The following is a 20,096-nucleotide window of genomic DNA, read 5'->3' as shown; positions in this document are numbered from 1 at the left end:
CCTACCATAAATGTAGATGTTGATTCCATTGCTGCAGTGGTGGTTGTGTAGTTTACCTGCTTATATTTTATATATATTGTTCATGTTTTGGTGCAGGTATTTTGGGCCTTGTCTTTTAGGGTCTTCTGACATCTGGGGCAAGAAAAGACTGACTCTGGTATTCGACTGGATGCGGACTATACCCAATAGTAAGGACTGCAGCAATGGAATCCTCGAACATCTACATTTATGGTAGGTACAAAACTGTACTTTTTGCTGAAACTGAATTCCTCCTCAGGTTTTGGTGAGTACCTTCACGAAGTGGACCCTGTTTTTCACACAGTCTCACCAAGGCGACACTGATATATAGACTGTATTTATATAGCATACATTATGGACAGAAGTAAGTCAAAAACTAAAAAAGATAGCTAGGTGCACAAGACCCAGGATAATAAAGTGCCCAGTCCTGGTAGGTGCACTGGTGCCAGGACTGGAAAAAATGACAGTATAGAATCTTCAAAATACAGAAACATTCCTACAATGGGGCCAGGCCCAGGGGAAGGAAGACCCCTCTGTTGTAGAAGGAAGTAACAGTCCACAAAAATCACAAAAACTGATAGGCCAAAGAAGAGCCATAAAGATGATAGAGTGGATTACTGAGGATAAGAAAGAAACTGTGTATTGCTACTGTTATGCAAAAAAAAACAGAATTTCCAGACACAGGATATACAGAAAGATCAAGAGATAACTTGGAGGAAAGAAAAATACTTCCACAGGAAAAACTGTCAGAAGCTTCAAATAAAATTTGTGTTTATTAATACAACGGATTTTTGAAAAACATATAGAAACTTTGATCTGTTTGGAATAAGAAGCATCTGAGGAAGTGTAAAGTGTAAACAACAAAACCTAGATATTTTTGCAAAGTATAATAAAGAAATATGGAGATGGGAAAGTGAGATTTTGATATGGGGCAATATTTATGCAAAGGAGGAAGCTAAATTAATCAATATAAAGAAGGCATCCACAATTATATTCAAAGAGAAATATAGGCAAAGGCATCCCGATATGGAAAATGTCACAGTAAAAAAAGATGGCACGTAGAAAAGAAGATTTAGTAAAGTAGAAGTTACAAAAAATAGAAGTTGAAGTTATGGAGTGCCTGTGAAGTGAAGGATTTAATGTAGAACGTCTAACTGATTACTTTACAGCATGAAGTGAGTTTTCAAAGTAAGGTGAAACAGGAAGATCAGGAGACATCTGAAGAAATATGGACATGGGAAAGAAAAAGATTTAATACGGTGTAATATTTATGCAAAGGAGAAAACAAAGCTAACCAATACAAAAAGAGCAGCACCAATGATATTGGAAGAGAAATACAGGCAAAGGAATCCCGATATGGAAAACTTTACAGTACAAAAAATAAGACAGAGGAAATGTAGAAAAGGAGATTAGTAATGGAGAAGACAAAGAAATAGAAATTGAGGTTATAGAGCACCTGCGAAGTGAAGGATTCAGTGTAGAGAATCTAATGCAGAAAGCCCCAAAACATGATAGAGCAATGGATATCCAAATTAAGGAGAAACCAGTGGAACAGGATGCAATTGGTCAGATGCCAAATCAAGATATTTTGGAGCCTTCCAGAGGAAATCTGTATAAATGTTCACTTGAAACTAGACAGCAAGGGAAGGAACAGAAAACTGATGCGAGCAATGCTGAGGAGTGATAGGCCAGTGAGTTCCCATATGACAGAGCAACAGGTGGCACAGGATGAAATTGAAGCGAAGGTGCCACAGGAAGATGCTGTAGAACATTCTATAGAATGCCCACAGAAATGGAAAACAAGGAATGTGCCCTCAGTTTGGAAGAAAATGAGCTAAAAAGAGTTGCTTGATTTAATAGACATGGATATATTAAGATCAATGAAAGAAATAGACTGCAGAAGGTCAATAAAACCCCAAAAGTCAGAAGTCTGATAACACAAATGAACACAGTAATTAGGAAGTAAACAGGATATATTACTGTGCAGCTAAATTCATAACTGATAGTTATACCACAAGAACACAGGGTAGTCAGAGAAAGGAAGCGGAGAAATTGAATACCATCATGGAAGTATTGAATAGAGAAAACTATAAAGCAATTAAGGCAAGAAGTATCGCTGTTGGAAGACTATAGAAGAGGGAATAGATCAACAAAAATTCTAAGAAAGGTAGACGTGATAAAAGCAATGCGAGGTATTAAAACACACCAGGATCTATCATGCACTCGCAAGTAAACTAGAAATTTCAGCACAGGAGGAAAAACTTAGAAGATACACAGATAAATATAAAGGAAAAGTACAAAATAAGCAATTTATTGATGACCCAAAAAGGTTTTATAGAGAATTGGGAAACAAGGTAAAAGAAATTGAAAGACCGCCAAACAAAGAAGAAATCTATGAAGATCCAGTGGAACATAACAAATATGCTAAATGGATAAAAGAAGTAAAAGAATAAGAAGTTTAAACAGGATATGAAATAGGATGAAGTAACAGCCAGAGGTACTGAAGTAAAGTTAAGAAAAACCTCTAATTGGAAAACCCCAGGCCCAGATGGCAGTGCCTAACTTTTGGTTCTTTACAGGAAAATTTAGCCGAACTAACACCAACATGGCTAACTGGTAAAACAATGCTCCTACTTAAGAGTGAACCTGTAAGCTACCCCAAAAATTATAGACCTATAAACATGTTTTCCGACAACGTATAAACTGTACATGGGAATTGATGCTGACAGTTTGTCATTTAGAAGAAAACTCTATTATAGCAGTAGAACAAAAGGGCAATAAAAGAAAGTCATATGGAACAAAAGATCATTTGTTAGTCTTAGTGGAGAACTGTAAAAAAGAAAGAATCTAAGTATGGCATGGATTGACTACAAAAAAGCATTTGATAGTATCCCATATTTATGGATAAAAAGAGTGCTTAAAAATATAGAAGACACTGATCGACTACATTAAAGTGACCATGAAACAGTGGCGGACCACTTTGCAATTAAGTCATAATAAAGGACAAATTATTATCCCAGGGATAAAAATTCAAAGAGGAATATTCCAAGGTGACTCTGTCACTGTTGCTATTCTGCCTTGCCCTTAACCCATTAAGCTGTCTACTTAACAGCTTAGGCCATGGTTATAATTTGGCTCTTGGAAAACAAAGTCTAAAGACTTCTCTTCTCTTTGTCAATGATTTAAAACTGTATAGCTCATCAGATGAGTAACTGAAAGCACAGCTGCAGTTTGTCAAAACCTTTTCAAATAATATTAGAATGTGATTTGGTCTTGATAAATGTGCAAAAACAGCCTATAAAGTAGGAAAACTACAGCACCAGGAAAACCTCAGTCTGGGACAAGAATGTGATATAAAAAACTTGAGCAAGAGGGAGTGTATAAATACTTGGGAACTGATGAAGGATCAGCAGTAAAACATGAACAAATGTTAATAAAACTTAGTAAGGAATACTTTAGAAGAATTAAATTAATCCTGAAAACAGCATGGACATCTAGAAACAAAATCCAAGCTATAAACCAGTTTGCTCTTCCTGTCCTAACTTACAGTTTTGGAGTGATTGGCCCCAAAACTTGTTGCATAGATTAGATATTAAAACAAGAAGGATGCTTCATGCTCACCAATTGATCTGTAAAAATCACTGCATACCAAGATTATATATTCCCCGTTCCGAAGGAGGGATGGGCCTCCATGATATTGATTACATGTACAGGTCTGCAATCGTGGGACTCCACGTATATCTGCTGACCTCACAAGACCCAAACGTAGTGAATGTTTTGAAACATGAGGAGAGTAAATCTAAGATGATTTCTCTGCTTAACCTAGCAGAAGCATATTGGCATCAAACAGGAATGGAAATCAAACTAGTAGATAAAAATCAGGCAGCAACTGAATGTGCCAAAAAACAAATGAAAGAATATAAGGGAAAGGACCAGATATAAAGGCAAGAAATGTCGAAAATGCATAAATATAGTTACAAGTGTAGAAAACTTCTGGAAGAACCTCCTGTTCAGGAACGAATGCAGGAATGGTTAAGGAGAGGTGAATTCAAACCAAGAGAAGAAAGGTTTAATATTGGCAGCCCAAGATAGTGGGCTATGTACATTCTGGTTTACATAGTCCATTGAACATATGGGAGAAACAGACAAATGTAAGTTTTGTAAAAACCGAACTGGAAACGGTCGCACACCTCGTTGCTGGTTGTGAAATACTAATGGCAGAAGGACTTTATACTAAAAGGCATAATAATGTGGCAAGATTGTTGCACTGGGGATTGTGCAAATATTATTGTATTGAAGCGGCTGAAAAACACTGGAAACATAAGCCACAAAGCATCATAGAAAATTATGAAGTCTACATCACATAGGATCTTCCATTTACCAACAGTTCAAAATATTGATGATAGAAAACCAGATAACCGGATACAGTGGTCTAGAAAATAAGGCAAAAATGACATTGATCATTGAAATCGCCACACCCAGTGACTACAGTGTCCTGTGTACAGAGAGACACAAAGTTATAAAATAATTCTGATTTGCAAGCAGAGATGAGATCAATGTGGAAGAAGGATACCTAGATAGTTCTAGTAATAGTAGGAGCAATGGGTCTTATAAAAGAGTCTGCAGTCATATTTAGGTATGCTACCAATATATGTAACTCTGTACGAACTGCAGAAGGAGTCATTACTGGACATGTTGCGAGTGCTGCGAAGAGCACTTTTGGCTGGCATCAAAGAATGAAACCATACTAATTTCGTGAAGTTGAATCGTACTTTGACTTAGGAATGGGATCCATTCCCATCATGGTATTAGAAACCCAGAAGATTTGGAGAAATTAAGTCATCCAAGAAGTTACATCACACCAGGTTCTGTTTATTTTCCAAAAAGATGAAGGACCTAAAGTCTACTTAGCTGTATAAGTGACCTAAATTAACTGTTCCTGAGAGAGTTTTGTAATATGATCACTGTTCAGTCCATCCTTGTCTGTCTGAAGTAGACCATGTGTGTTCTTGTACCTACCTTCACAAGGATCACCAAGGAGACCAAGAAATTTTGATGCTTCCAGCTGAGACTGTGAATCCTTACATTGTCAGAATGACACTGGATTTGCTGTTTGAATCTCCAGGATGCTTGCATTTACATAAAAGATCACCAAGGAGTCCAGATTTATAGTTCTTTGTAGAACCCAGCCATTGTCTATTCAGATCCTCCTGTTTGGTCTCTCATTGGTACCCTCCAGGATATTTGCCAAATTCATATTCATAGATGCAGTGAATCAGTAGTTGCAGTGGGTGAAGCTAGAGAAAGTTTTCAGATGACTGCCTGATGATGTATTTTATCCAATATGGAATAGCTAATGTCTGTAAGGGAGTGTCTTCCCGTCTTTGGTAATCATGTTGAACCTCGAAGTCTCAGAGGGGTCTATATTAGAATATTGAAAGATGTAAACACCGAATGTTTAAATGTCGAACTGTATTCAGCGAAAGCTGAAAACAACAAACATACAGAACAGCGAATTTTTTCCTAGGGAAAAAATTTGCTGTTCCAAAACACATACACAACACAAGCACACCAAACAAACAGCAATCCACACACATACACCTAAAATCTTACACCTAACCCTACACTAAACTATACACACACCACGTAACTATCCACTTACCTTAACCCTAACCCTAAGGTCAGTCACTATCGCACACTCACCCGCGCCTTAACCCACCTACCCCGCCCTAACCCTCACGTCCACACAATCGCACACTTGCTGACCTGCGCCCTAACCCTAACTCACCTAACCCACCCTAACACTCACATCCACACAATCGCACACATACCTAACCCGCGCCCTAACCCACCCTAACCCTCACATCATCGCACACATACCTAACACGCACCCTAACCCTAACTAACCTAATCCACACTCAATCGCACACTTACCTGAACCCAACCCGTAACTTTCCACCACAGTGCTGAAAATACCGAAGCAACAGAAATGGACAACCAAATTCTTTCCCTAGGAAAAAATTCGTTTTTCTGTTGCTTCGATATTTTCAGCTTTCGCTATACAGTTCGACATTTAAACATTCGGTGTTTACATCTTTCGATATTCTAATATCGACCCTCACAGAGTCATTGGGTAGATGTTCATCGTGTTACACTGCTGCAGTCATCACACTTTAGTTATCCTGCCATCAGGCGGTCCCGCAGTCGGCCAGAGTTCCAAAGTCTTGGTCCGGCGTTGATTGCTGTTGCTTCTTCCCTGATGTCAGTGCGCCAGGGGTGTATGAGGCATCCAACGCCATTTTCTTCATCTTGCCGTGCGGTGCCCGAAGCAGTTCGCAAGTGCCAGTCGGCCAACTCCTGAGATTTTCAAATCGAATTTCAGACCAAAGTCTTCAATAAAGCTAAGTACCCCGTTGGGGAACCTTTTCTTGCCTCAGTCCGATGTCAGAAAAAGTTAATTGCATTTCTTGTGGGAAGCAAATACCTCATAAGGACTTTCATTCTTACTGTATTCCTTGCCTAGGCCCAGACCATGACGTCACAGGTTGTCGGTTTTGTGCTAGGTTTAATAAACGAACTGTTAAACGTCGGTTTGATTTCGCCCGACATTACTTTGGTAGGAAATTTAATTATACCATGCCGTCGGAGCAACGAATGACCGGAATGCATAAAAAACGCAAGGATAAGGACAGGCAGCCGAGACCCAAACCAGACTCCGAGGCCTCTGCTGGGCCAGTCGCCGGTTCTCCGGTTTTCAGTAAGGCGCCTACGCAGCCCCTGACGACCGCAGATTCAGAACCTTAGACTGCTTCCGATTCCCAAGCGGAGATTACTAGGCCTCCACAGCCTTCTTCTTTAGCCCCTTCCGACTCCAGGGCTGAAGGAGATTCTGGTGCAGTTGAAACGCCTTCAGTTGCAGAAGGTGTCTTCAGACCAACTACACTCACCATTAAATCCTATACAAAGCTGAAAACTCCTTTAAAAGCAAAAAAGACTGTACAGCAGTCTTCAGTACAAGGTCCCATGCCCAAGAAACAGATGCTTAAGATGGCTGAAGATTTAATTACCCTAATCAGGGGTTCCCATCCCCCTCCTGATAAAAGGCCAAGACAGGAGGGGGATTATGCTTCCTCTGACCAGGTCTCAATTTCCTCAGATTCTTCCGAGGAACAGGAATACTTTTTTTTTTTTTTTTCCCCTTATGAAGACTCTGATGCTGAAGAAGTCTATTCCCTCAGCATCTCCCCCAGAAGATTACTCTTTTGGGGAAACTTTACATACCATGAGGGAACATTTCCACTGGGAAGGCCAGGATTACTCTGATTCTAAGAAAAGGCTCAGAGAATTCCTTTTACTACCCCAACACAGACCACTTGCTATCCCACCCGTGTTAGACATTGTGGATGATGTTTATTTAGAATCTAGCCTAAACCCAGACTCTCTACCTCCTGCACCAGCCAAACCAGACAGATACTACAGAGTCCCTGACTCTCACAAATTCCTATATAAAAGCCCTGTTGCTGACCTAGAAACCATTTCCCAGGGTCCCAAAGGGGTTAAGGCCTCTATTGCTAAAAATCCTGTGCCCTCTGAAAGGGATTCCAGAGCACTAGACAGATGGGGAAAGAAAGTATATACCTCAGCTACTCTATCTATGAGGGCCTTAAATTGCCAGTTTCACATGCTGAAATATCAGCAATACCTGATGTCTCAATTAAAACAAAAAATGATCACACATTCAGAGCAGCCTGATTTCAAGGAAATGCAAGATTTGTTGCATGCAGCCGAACAAGTTGGAAAACAAACTTTGCAGTGTGGATTTGATTTATTGGAGGCTTCCTGTAGAGCAGCAGTGACTAGGTCTGTCATACGTAGGCATGCTTGGTTAAAAGAACAAACCCTACCTGATCATGTTAAAGCAAAGTTATTGGATGCGCCTTTACAGCAGGATGTTTTATTTGGTGTAAAAGCAGAAGAGGTTTTAAAGAAAATGGAGGATAAGGCAAAATCTATGCAAACGGTCAAGGGTTTTTTTACAGGTTCAACCCCTTCGTTTCAGCAGAAATTGGCCAACGAAAAACTGGTCCTTTCCAGCTTCTGACAGACCACAGGGGGCAAATACAGACGCCCAAGGGGCAGAGGTCAGTCACAAGGCCCTTACAAGCCTCGACAATGGGGTACCACAACCCAGAAAGGAGGTGGACAGGTCCCAAGCTATCAGAGGACAGACACAATGACTTTAACCCTCAGATTGCCAAGCAAATCTCTCTTGGCACCTCCCTTGGGAGGAAAATTAGCACTTTTTGCAGACAACTGGCACATCATCACAAAAGACAAATGGGTCCTAAATATTGTCTCACAAGGATACAGATTCCACTTTCACACTTTACCAAGGATAAAAGGAATGCCAAACCTGCCACCAAATCAATGGGCAGAGGCTTAAAAACAAATTACAGCTCTCATGGACATTAGCCATTCAACAGGATTCTTTTAAAGCATCTGGTGTTTGTCAAACACCTATTAAGTTGCCTAGGAGGACACAGGAGCAAGGACAAGGATTTTACTCAAGACTCTTTCTAGTCCCCAGAAAGGACAAAGCCTGGAGACCCATTCTGGACCTCTCAATTCTAAACACTTATCTGCAAGTACCCAAATTCAAGATGCTAACACTACAGCAACTTCTTCCCATTCTGGGCAAGAAGGCTTGGCTAGTAACGTTGGATCTCAAGGAGGCATACCTGCATGTCCCTATCGGACAAAATTGCAGAAGATACCTCCGATTTATTGCAGGTTCAACTCATTATCAATTCTCTGCACTGCTCTTTGGCTTATCTACTGTGCCCAGGGTCTTCACAAAATGCCTGGCACCAGTAATTGCATACTGCAGGCAAAGAGGAATTCAAATATGTCCATACCTGGACGACTGCCTTATTCAAGCAGAAAGCAAGGACGTTCTTTTAAAGCATCTGGCGTTTGTCAGACACCTATTAAGTTGCCTAGGGTACACAGTAAATGAAAAGAAATCAAAACTAGTGCCCTCACAAGACATAATATTCCTGGGTGCCAGCTTAAATACAACGGCCCAGATGGCTTATCTCATGCCAGACAAGCAAGAACAACTGACTTAATACTTCAAAATGATGGCAACAAAGATCCAACTCCCTGCAAGAAAAATTCTGCAGGCCTTGGAATTCATGGCATCTTGCATACTACTAATACCATTTGCAAAACTGCATATAAGAAAATTACAATGGTACCTAAAAAGCGTATGGACTCAACACAGCCACAGCTTGGAAACCATAATACCACTCATTCCGTGCCTTCAACAGGAGTTTCTATGGTGGGCTCAGGCATGTCACCTCAACAAGAGTCAGCCTTTTATCTTACCCACAGCCAGGCAAACTATAGCAGATGCATTGGATTATGCCTGGGGAGCACACATGGCAGGACAGTGCATTCAGGGCAAATGGTCTACAGATCAAAGGCATCTGCATATCAATCAAAAAGAGATGCTAGCTGTACAAAATGCCCTAACAGCTTTCAAGGACCTCCTACATCCAGGACAACTCCTAATAAAGACAGACAATACCACAGTAATGTGGTACATAAACAAGCAAGGGGGCACACACTCTTACCCCCTATGCAGGCAAACAATGACCTTGTGGAACACAGCACTGACCTACCAAGTTCAACTACAAGCACAATTCCTGCCAGGAAGGAAAAACACATTGGCAGACAATCTAAGCAGAAACATCATGGATCCTCACGAGTGGAAACTAGATCCACAAATATTCGCAATGATAACTCAAAAATGGGGGCGCCCAGACATAGATCTGTTTGCCAACCCCCAAAGCTACCAACTTCGGAAATTTTGCACAAGGACATACCACCCACTAGCTTGGAAAGTGGACGCCCTCTCATTCAGTTGGAAAACATTAACAGTGTTTGCCTTTCCTCTGCTGCCTTTTCTAGCAAAGGTACTGCTGAAAGCCAGATTAGAGAGGCCACAAATGATACTCATTGCTCCAGACTGGCCATGCCAACACTGGTATCCAATACTAAGGAACATGGCTCAAGGCCCACCATGGATTTTACCTCAAATTCCTCACCTGCTCACTCAGCAAAACAATCAGATTCTACACAGCCAGCTCAAGACTTTAAATCTGGCTGCATGGCAAATTACCTAAGCAACCAGTCAACACTGCTCTCTAAAGCTATTATGGATGTCTTTCTGGAGGCCAGGAGGCCCAGCAACAGGAAAACCTATTCAGACAAATGGAAAATATTTTGTGCCTGGAACCAAGCTAAAGACCAAAATCCCCTTGTTCCAAATATTCCTCAGATTCTACAATATTTAACTGAGATGTTGCACAAAGGACTTACTTTTTCATCTATTAAGATCCACACCTCAGCGATTTCAGCTCACTGCAACACGGATCCTCCTATATTTTCACATCCTCTGCTAAGACAGTACCTCAGAGGGGCTGAGAACATAAGACCGCCCCGGAGAGCACCAACACCAACTTGGGATCTCAACTTTGTTCTGGAAAAGCTTACACTGCCGCCCTTTGAACCAGCTTTTACAGCTGATTTACAGTTTCTATCATGGAAAACTGCCCTGCTGCTAGCAATAACTTCAGCACGAAGAGTCTCATAGCTACCGGCCCTAATGGCAGTGGAGCCTTTCATCATTTTTCATCAAGACAGAATCTCTTTATGAACTAACCCTTCCTTTATGCCAAAGGTTGTATCCAGTGTGGCCCTAAACCAAACCATTTATTTGCCCACCTTTTTCCCAAACCCCCAGAACAAAGGAGAAAGGCTCCTGCACTCTTTGGACATTCACAGGCAATTACATTACTACTTGGATACAATTAAGGCTTTCAGAAAATCTGACCAGCTCTTTGTATCCTATGTTGCAGGATCACAAGGAAAAGCTATCTCAAAACAGATAATTTCAAAATGGATAGGACACTATCAGTTTCTGCTACACACATCATGGTAAACCTGTACCTGCTAGCATTAGGTCCCATTCCACCAGGGCTACAGCCACATCAACAGCCTTTCTCAGAGGGGTACCAACCAAGGATGTTTTGGAGGCTGCAACTTGGAGTTGAGTGCACACCTTCACCAAGCACTACCACTTACCTCTATATTCTAAAACCAGAGCTGGCTTTGCCACTGCAGTTCTGCAGGGCCTACTAGCCTCTCCAAACCCTGTTTAGTTCCACCGCCCATCCTTAGCTTTGGGATTCAACCCAAGTGTGATGACTGCAGCAGTGTAACACGATGAACATAGTACAGTTTTGTACCTACCATAAATGTAGATGTTCGAGTGTTCACACTGCTGTAGTCCAGGTTACCCTCCCTCCATCCCCTCTGACCTAGCTGAACTTTTCTATACCTTTCTATCTTGTACAACCTTTGTGGTGTATTTGCTTGTAACTGAAGGTATTCCTATTTCCTTTACATGTTTAATTAGCAATGTGTATTGCCTACCTACTTGGGGGCAAGAAAAACTGAAGAAAACGGCGTTGGATGCCTCTTATACCCCTGGCGCACTGACGTCCGGGAAGAAGCGACAGCAACCGACGCGGGACCCCCTGATGGCAGGATAACCCAAGTGTGATGACTGCAGCAGTGTGAACACTCGAACATCTACATTTATGGTAGGTACAAAACTGTACTTTGCTGGAAACACTGTCCTGCAAGACGCGTCTTCCTAATACATGACCCACTGTGCTTAAGATGTGGTTATTCAGATCATTCAGGCTCAACTTCATACAATAAGAGTCTTGGCAACAAATTTTCCTATGAATCTAGGTTTCACATGAGTTTTCTGCAGTGGATCTTAAAAGTGAAGTAGTCTTAATTGGACAGATCCAGTGACACAGCACACAAAAGTGTTAAGGAGGATGTATCCAAGACTTGCAAGTTTCACTTAAATGGTAAGTGAACATCAAACCTGACTCTGGACAAACCCATTCCTAGTACCCATCTTTTTAGTCGCCATCATCACAGATGCATCTGCCCTGGAGTGTGTGTGTCTATCTGTCTGTCTGTGTGAAGGAGGAGCTCTTTGTCAAGGGCAGACAGTCCAGTGAGTGTGGTCATAGAAGGCACAACTCCCTGGCTGTGGATGGTTTACTGTCTTCACTAACACGGCAGTGGGTTGGTAAATAATCAAGGAGGAACACTGTGTTACTCCACTTGGCAAGGAAGCATGAGGACATGGGAATAGTTTGTCCTCTAACCACTTTTTGACAGCCTGACAAATTCCTGGGGTGGCTACTTCTGTTTCAGACAGGTTGTTTTATTGGTTAGTGATGCCACAGAAGTGATGGTCCATCAGATAGTCATTAGCATAGAAACTCCCCCCCCTCCCCCACCTCTTAGGTGAGGGGAACCCCTTGCTGCAGCCTGTCTGCATCCCCAGCCAACACCAGTTGCAGGATGCAGTCTTCCAATGTCTCACAGGACTCCTTAATGCTTGCTTCCCACTTCCTCTTATTTTAAAATTCATTCTGAAGGCAAAGCTGAGCAAGACCAGGGTCATACTTATAACCCACTGTTGGCATCAACAGGTTTGGTTGCTTCTGCTTTGACTTCAGGAGAAGCTTCTGAGGCCCATCAGAACCCTTCTGACCCCATTTGTATAGCAGGCCTCACTCAAACCTTCACCCCCTCCCCCATTTAACTGTAAGAGGTATCATCTTCCCATTAATAACCAGGGATCTTTCGTACCATGACAGAATAAGTTGAATCTTTTAGAGTTTTGTTACTAGAAAAATGTAGAGCAGTAAATGGACATGTTTCTGTGTAGGTTACCTCTAAGCTTTAGATCCTTTACCAGCATTGTAGCAAATTAACTTTAGACTACCTTTCACATATCTTTGATATGTTTGGCTGTTCTTCTATTAGAGTATGCCAAATTCAGATGTTCATCAAGGCTGTTGTTGCTGGCTTCATTGACTGAAAGGCCTCCTTTTTTCGAAAGGTACTTTTTCTGTCCTCCTTGGGACTTTTACTTCATTTTAGTGATGTTGACTCTTGTCCATTTGAATCATCTGTATCTGAAGACCCCTGCCCGTCCTTAATGTCTGCTAACCCTAACATCGGCTCTACCTCTGCCCTTAACCCCACCTCTGCACATAAGTTGTACTTTCCCTAACTGTATTCCTAATCAGAGTAATCTTGGTGTTACTGAATTCTGTGTGTGTGTGTGTGTCCTCTTTCTTTTTCCTATTAGAAAGGAGAGCATTTTGTTGCCCTTGTATTGATCAGTTTTGTGTCAATATTTTTAGTGTTCAGGGGAGTTTCAAGATGACTGCACACTGAGTAACAGCTTGTTTTTAGCTCTCCCAGTGTGAAAACAGAAACTCAGCAGGGAAGGCCAGTAGATTTGTGTTTATGGGTGAATTTCAGTAACTGTCTAGTAAGTACACTGCCTGGATGTCAAGAATAAAGAAATACAGGAGACCTGGAAAAAAATCATCTGCAAATAGTGAGGAAAAAACACTGACTAGGGAGAGTTCTGAAACTGTTCAGCAAAAAGTAGTGCAACCTTCAGACATGACTTCCAGTAACCTACAGGATGATATAAGACGACTGCATACAGACCTGGTTAAAATAAGCAAAACACTGATAGAATATATTAACACAAACAACAAGAAACTTTGAACAGATATTCGAATGAGATGATAAAGCTGCAGAAATCAGAGGTCGAAATGAAGAAAAGGCTGGCTGAATATGAGACTGCTCAGGAAGAGGTTTAAAAAAATAATAGAATTAGAGGACAGAGCACATAGGGAAAACTTGATTTTCAGCTATACCAGAGAAGCTGGAATGAACAGACTGCATTACATTTATGAAAGCACAAATAAGCAACTGGACTGGTATTCTACAGCAGGACTTATTAGTTGAATAGGCACATTGTGTGTATGCTGCAAATCTAGCTAGAACTTTAATAGTAAGGATGCAGTCCTACCAGCAGAAAAAATTGATTTTGTCAAAACTGTGGCAGAAGGACAAAATACTAAGTAGGTGACAGCAGAATGTTTGTGGAGAAGGATTACTCATTGTACACCAGGCTAAAGAGAAATAAATTCTTCCCTCTATTCAGAGAATGCCGAGATGCAGGTGTAAGATTCAAACTGCTGTATCCAGCTGTCTTCACGGTATTCCTCACTGGAGGGACAAAATCATTTTTGATGGAAGTGCATGCTGAGGAGGAAATACAAACTTTTATCCAACAAAAAAATTGAGCTGTGAAACAGCAGATTCGACTTCTCGCTCCTCTGGTAATAAAAGACCACAGAGAAGATTGCACCTTTGAAACCTTTTCCAGTATTTCAATGGAAAATGTTGGAGAGAGGGAAGGGAGCATAAGAGTTAATGAAGCAGAGACAGGATTTGGGTGATGGAGAACAGTAATAAAATGAGCAACTTAATGTGGGATTACAATGGATTTATATTTGTGAAGTATGACAGCACAAGAAAATCTGGAAACACTGGACTTCAAAATTTGTTTGCTGAGTGGGGGACTCAAGTATATGCACTACATCATGTCATTAATATTTGGAAAAATGCTTTGGGGAGGGGAAGAGAGGGGAGGACGCTAACTGTAAGTAAAGACAATACTTTCTTTTCTTAATAGTATTGTATCTGTGTTGTATGGTTTTCTTTTTGTAATGGGGATTGTAAACAGGTGATGTTTTTATTTTTCTCACCTCTTTTTCTTGTGCAGTTTTGAGAAACATAGGCAATGTGATGATTAACAAAGAAAATGGAAAAAGGGAGCCTGGTTAATGGGGCATGCATGACCGAGTTCAAATTAATGTGCTTTTTTTTCATTTTTGCATGGGGAAATGACTGATTAAGAACCTTTATTTTAAAACAGAGAACAAGTAAATGAAAAAGAATATTGAATATTATAAGGCTTTTTTCGTAGCACTTGCAAATATGTATAGTAAGTAGCATTTCTGCAGCTGCTGGTCATGCCTCCATGGAGACAGTCTGATAAAGAGAAACTGGAGACAGTCTAGTGGAAGGGGATTGGCTGAGGGAAAAGAAGAAAAAAGAACAGAGGAATTGACTAGGACAGTAATGTTTCCCGAAAACAATCTGGTTTTCCCAGGTGTGACAGCTTTAAAGATTATACAAAACCAGTTAGACCTCAAGTAAAGTTCTCTGTTTTTTAATGCAATGGGGAAACTAATATAAACAGGTGCTTTTTTTTCTTGTTTTGCCTTCTCTTTGTTTGTTCAGTTTTGAGAAGTGTAGGCACTGCAGTGAAAAAAATGAGGGGAGGAGGATGAGATTGGGGGAGAGCAGAAGGGTCTGGTTAAGAGAGTGTGACAAAAGAAAAATCAGTGTGCTTTTTCCCCATGCTTGCATAGGGAAATGACTGGGTAAAAACCCTAGGTGTTATCCAGTAGCAGTTTATTACAAAGCATGTAAATGAAAAAGAACATTGTAAGGCTTTTTTCTGATAACAAGGTACCCTTATCAATTTTGTGTCTGGATTGCATGTCACTAGAAGACAATTTGATAAAGAAATATGGCTTGGAGAAAGTGTTTACTGAAAGTATTGAAGTGTTTTCTCAGCTGGGAGAGTTATATAGATATAAAAATCAAAAGTTATGTAAGTTGTGTTATAGGTGCAAATTGATATTACAGGAAACAACTGTATAAAAGACCAACCTGCCGAATAGTACATACATGTAACATAAAAGTTGAAACTAGACATTTAGCAAAAGAGCAGTTGTATATAAAAGGTGGTAAAAACTACATAAAATGAAACTTTCTGTAATGTCTTTCAATCTGAATGGTCTTACAGATAAATATAAAAAAGAAAGAGTAGTGAATTATATTACAAATGTATAGTGCAAATAGCTAGGCTACATGAGACACACCTGGAAAGAACTGTACATGTGAATTTGATAAAGAAAGGTTTTCAGGATGGTTATTCAGCAGAATATTTGGCGCAAAGGAAAAGAGGAGTACTTGTATTAATTACAAAAGGAGCTGCAATAGTGATAAAAGAGGGGAAAAAAGATAATGGAAGATGCAGAGTATTAAGGGGCTACTGGCTAGGGAGGTGGATTACACTGGCAGGCATTTACATTCCCCCTAAAACTGCTATAATGGAGCTTAAGAAAATTCATGGAGAAATAATCAGCTTTTAGGAAGGAGTATTACTTGTAGGTGGAGACTGGAATTTGGTTTGCAACAGTGAAGATGTTTCTCGGGGGCCTAGAAGGGAAACTGTAACAAGGGAGGTTAGATTTTTGAAGAAATTTATAAAATGTTTGGCATGGAAGATGTGAATTCAGTACTAGGAGTTCAGAGTGAATACACCTATTACTCACCGAGATACAAAAACTGGGCTAGGGTAGATAGATTTTATATCTCACAGGAACATGTGTATTTAATTGAATCTTAAAACACACCCAATAACTAATGATAGCTAAAATAAAAACGCAAGGTAATGAAATGAAAGTAAGTCGCTGGTGCTTCCCACCTACCAGTTGAAAAGAGAGGTATTTAAGGAATGGGTTGTGGAACTAATTCAGGAGATACTAGAGAAGATAAATATTTTTAGTGTTCAGTAAAGGTAAATGCCGAAAAGTAGAAATTGATATGACAGTTTATTTCTGCATGTTTGTGTGTTTAATATATTCCTCTACGTTTGGTATTTCATGTGCATAGTGTCCTTCCATGAATGTGACATTTTTGCCCAAGAAATCACTGACAGGAATCTCAGTCTTTTAACCTGCCTGTTTTTTTTCTCCATGTTAATGTACTAGAACTCAAGAAGTTAGATTGTTTTGATTCACAAAAGCAGCTCATATTCTACCTGGGCAGAACTAAATCTGTCAAAGGCTTACAGTTTTAAAAAGAAATTGAGCTGCAGAGTTTCTAAAATTGTATAGTTTTGTAATGAAAAATGCGGGGCAATGGCTACCTGTCGAGCATTCTTCAGAAATGCATCCTTTCATAATTGTGCAGCAGCTACTGAATGGGTTTCACTGCAGTCTATAGAATGATGCTACAAACTGGATTGGTCTGTAGATTTAGGTCTTCAAGGCTTCACTTACTAGAGGTATGTTCCCATATGGATGACCATGAAGAAGAGTAAGTTTGTGTTTTGCCTTTTTAGTTAACTAGGATGGACCTGCATTTTTCAGATATGAAAAATTAAGGTAATGTGTAATGCTAGCTCTGGATAAGCAGGCCCGTCTTTAAGGTATCTACCAACTTTTTCCCCTGACTAGGATATAAATGAATGTTGGTTGTAATATATTATACAATAACTGGCCATTAACATTTAAAAATGAGCACACTTATTGGCCCTTTGTAAATCCAGAATATACCAACAGTAAAAGTCCGGCCGCTAAACTATCATTAAATGGCCAGACTTTATTTATTGGTATGTGTAGACACGCATTAGTCTGAAGAAAAGAAAGTCTGAAACTGAGAATTTGTGGTTTTCTGGCAAATCACTGAGGAACAAAGTCCCTAAATAATGATGTGCATTTCAGTTTCAGACTTTTTTTTCCTTCAGACAATGCAAAAGAGTAATATGATCTATCCCCTGCTTTTAGTCCATATTTCTTAATATAAGAAAAGCAGCTGTAACCTCCAGACAGTTTTTAGAGGTACTTACGAGAGCAGAGATTATACAAGAAAAATCAGGTAAGTTCTGCAAAGCTATAGAAACATACCTGATTTTCCTTGTATTTTCCCCATCTCTCTTGCCACTAAACTGTGTCAGTAGGTTATAGCTTTATTTTCCAAAAAAAAAATATATATATATATATATATATATATATATATATATATATATATATATATATAATGTATATAAATAAAAAGCAACGGAGATCTTCTGTCTCCATTGCTTGCTTTCCAAAGCACTGATGTACTGTGGAAATGAAAGTCCCATATGCATGCACAGTACATCAACAAAGCAGCAGAATCGGGGAAACAATGCGAAAGAACACCACAGCATCATTAATACAAAGACGTTCACCCTCATGATTAAACCACACCAATCGTGGGGAAATCTTCAGTATACCACACCCACGTTGTCTGTTATTGCTATAGTAGCTAATTATTCACCTTACTACAGTTTAACCAAGAGCTAGAAAGGAATTCGAGCATTGAGTAAAAGGGAGGGGCACGCAGGCTGTGATAATTTCAGATGCTAAGCTGCATAAAGACTTTTAGCTTCTTTGGTTGATGGGAATGACGCAGTATTTTATGGTAAGTACATAACTTTTTTTCCACTGTTTGTCTTGCGCCATAGTTTATTGGATTTTTGTGGTATTGTTTGCCAAGTAAAATATTTGTTTATCTAGATACCTGATTCAGATTTGTTATACTGGAGGGAGCTGGTTGCAAAATGCTTGGCTGAATATTCTTCCACTGAATGCTGCAAGCCTGATAATAAGAAGCTGTTGTGGATCGTTTCAAGTCGAACTGCTCAAAATTTACAGAACTGTACGTTCAACATTCCTGTGCTGCCAACTATACCAGAGGGGAGCTGTTTTGAAGAAAGTGAAGGGTTAGTGGAGCTTTCATGCGTCAAATGTTTGATTCTAGGTACTTTATTTGCCACCCCCCCCCCCCCCCCAAAAAAAAAAAACTAAACTTTTTCTGCCAGGTTTTGCATTTGACTCATTCCCTCTACTGTAGCTTTGGAAGTTTGTGCTCTGACTTCCAGTGACTGCATCTGGAGCTTTGTGATAACTCAAGTTGTATCCCCACAATTCCAACAGTCTTCATATTTCTTGAGCTGTAAGTGTAACTAAAGAAGTGTAAGTGGTAAAGCTGTTCACCAAAACCTAATCTTTACTGTCGTCACATTAATTAGCTGGTAGATCTTGTACACTTTTGTAAGTCATAATAACACAGTAAATGTAATATTTTTGTAAACTGTTTTACATTATCACCGTAACCACTCAAGCTACCACACACACACACGCACACGTGTGTATGTGTGTGGCAGTATTTTGTCCAACCTGCTGTGATCTTTCATACTTTGCAGTTCTGTGTTGTTTGGTTGGTGGAATAGCTGGAGAAATATTGATGTGAAGTGTAGTACATCAACAGCATGTAATGTCTATGTATAGGCTCTACACGGGCTCCGGTATCAATGCACTTGCATTGCTTATCCTGTAAACTTTTAAGATTAAATATTTTAATAGCTTGTATGTAGTACTTTATTAATATTTTACATAAAATTCCCACATTGGATGGTTAAAGGCATCACTGAAACAGTACTGCAAAAATACCTGGAGATGAATTAAAAAGCTTTAAGGCAACCTTCATTTTTGGTTAAATGCCACAAGGGTTAGAAACTTGTATACGAGTTTTTTTTTTTTTTTTTTTTCTCTTATCAAAATGCTTTGCACAGTAGTTATGCTGCAGTAGCCTGTACTAGTAAGACATCTCCAGTGGGTGTCACCATACATGTGGTCCACCTTCACACTGGAAAGAAGGAACTATTTACAACTTGTACAGTTCCACAAAATGATGGCCTCCTTACCATTTTGTTGATGGCATTATCTGTTAGAAGGATTTAACTTGCATGCAGTGCATTTCCTGAACTGTAACGAAAAAATGTACACGGTTTCTGTGGTACTGTCTGGATACTGGAAGCCACTTGACTGGTCATTTTGGTAAGGGGTCTCGTATGCAGAAGAATATACAGATGTCTCTGACTAATTGTTACATGATTGTTTCTTGGGGCATCTCTGAGACAACTAATTTCAAACAGCTTTTCTTCAACAGGAAAAAGTAGATCTTTGTCTAGGTCTATTCCTGAGTTTTTCCACTTAGACTACTAGGGAATTCTTCAGGATGCTGGATTCTCAGACAACTCTGGTACTATGTAGACATAAAACAATAGTTGCCTCATGCTATTAACTTTCGTTCCCACCACAACAAAGGTATTCCAGGCAGGACTAAGGCTCATTCTGCCAGTGCCTTGGCTTCATCTGTGCCCTTTTGGAAAGGGTTGTATTCTAACAGCAGCAACTTGGTCCTGTGTGCATACTTTTAAAAAGCACCAT

At 39.9% G+C, this 20,096-nt stretch overlaps 1 protein-coding gene across 1 annotated transcript in view; it reads left to right on the top strand.

Annotated features, from left to right (window-relative positions):
• The window catches only part of CCNG2 (cyclin G2), a 542,514-nt gene that overhangs the window by 368,391 nt on the left and 154,027 nt on the right, over nucleotides 1-20,096 (top strand). Inside the window, exon 7 of the mRNA XM_044061167.1 lies at nucleotides 18,381-18,586. Coding sequence (XP_043917102.1) covers nucleotides 18,381-18,586 — 206 coding nt within the window. The remainder of the gene's footprint in view (nucleotides 1-18,380; nucleotides 18,587-20,096) is intronic.

This window comes from Protopterus annectens, chromosome 2.part0, assembly GCF_019279795.1.
Source record: "Protopterus annectens isolate FY-2018-M chromosome 2.part0, PAN1.0, whole genome shotgun sequence".
NCBI lineage: Eukaryota > Metazoa > Chordata > Ceratodontiformes > Protopteridae > Protopterus > Protopterus annectens.
Note: the sequence above shows the minus strand (reverse complement) of the source record. Positions and strands in the feature narration are given on the sequence as shown.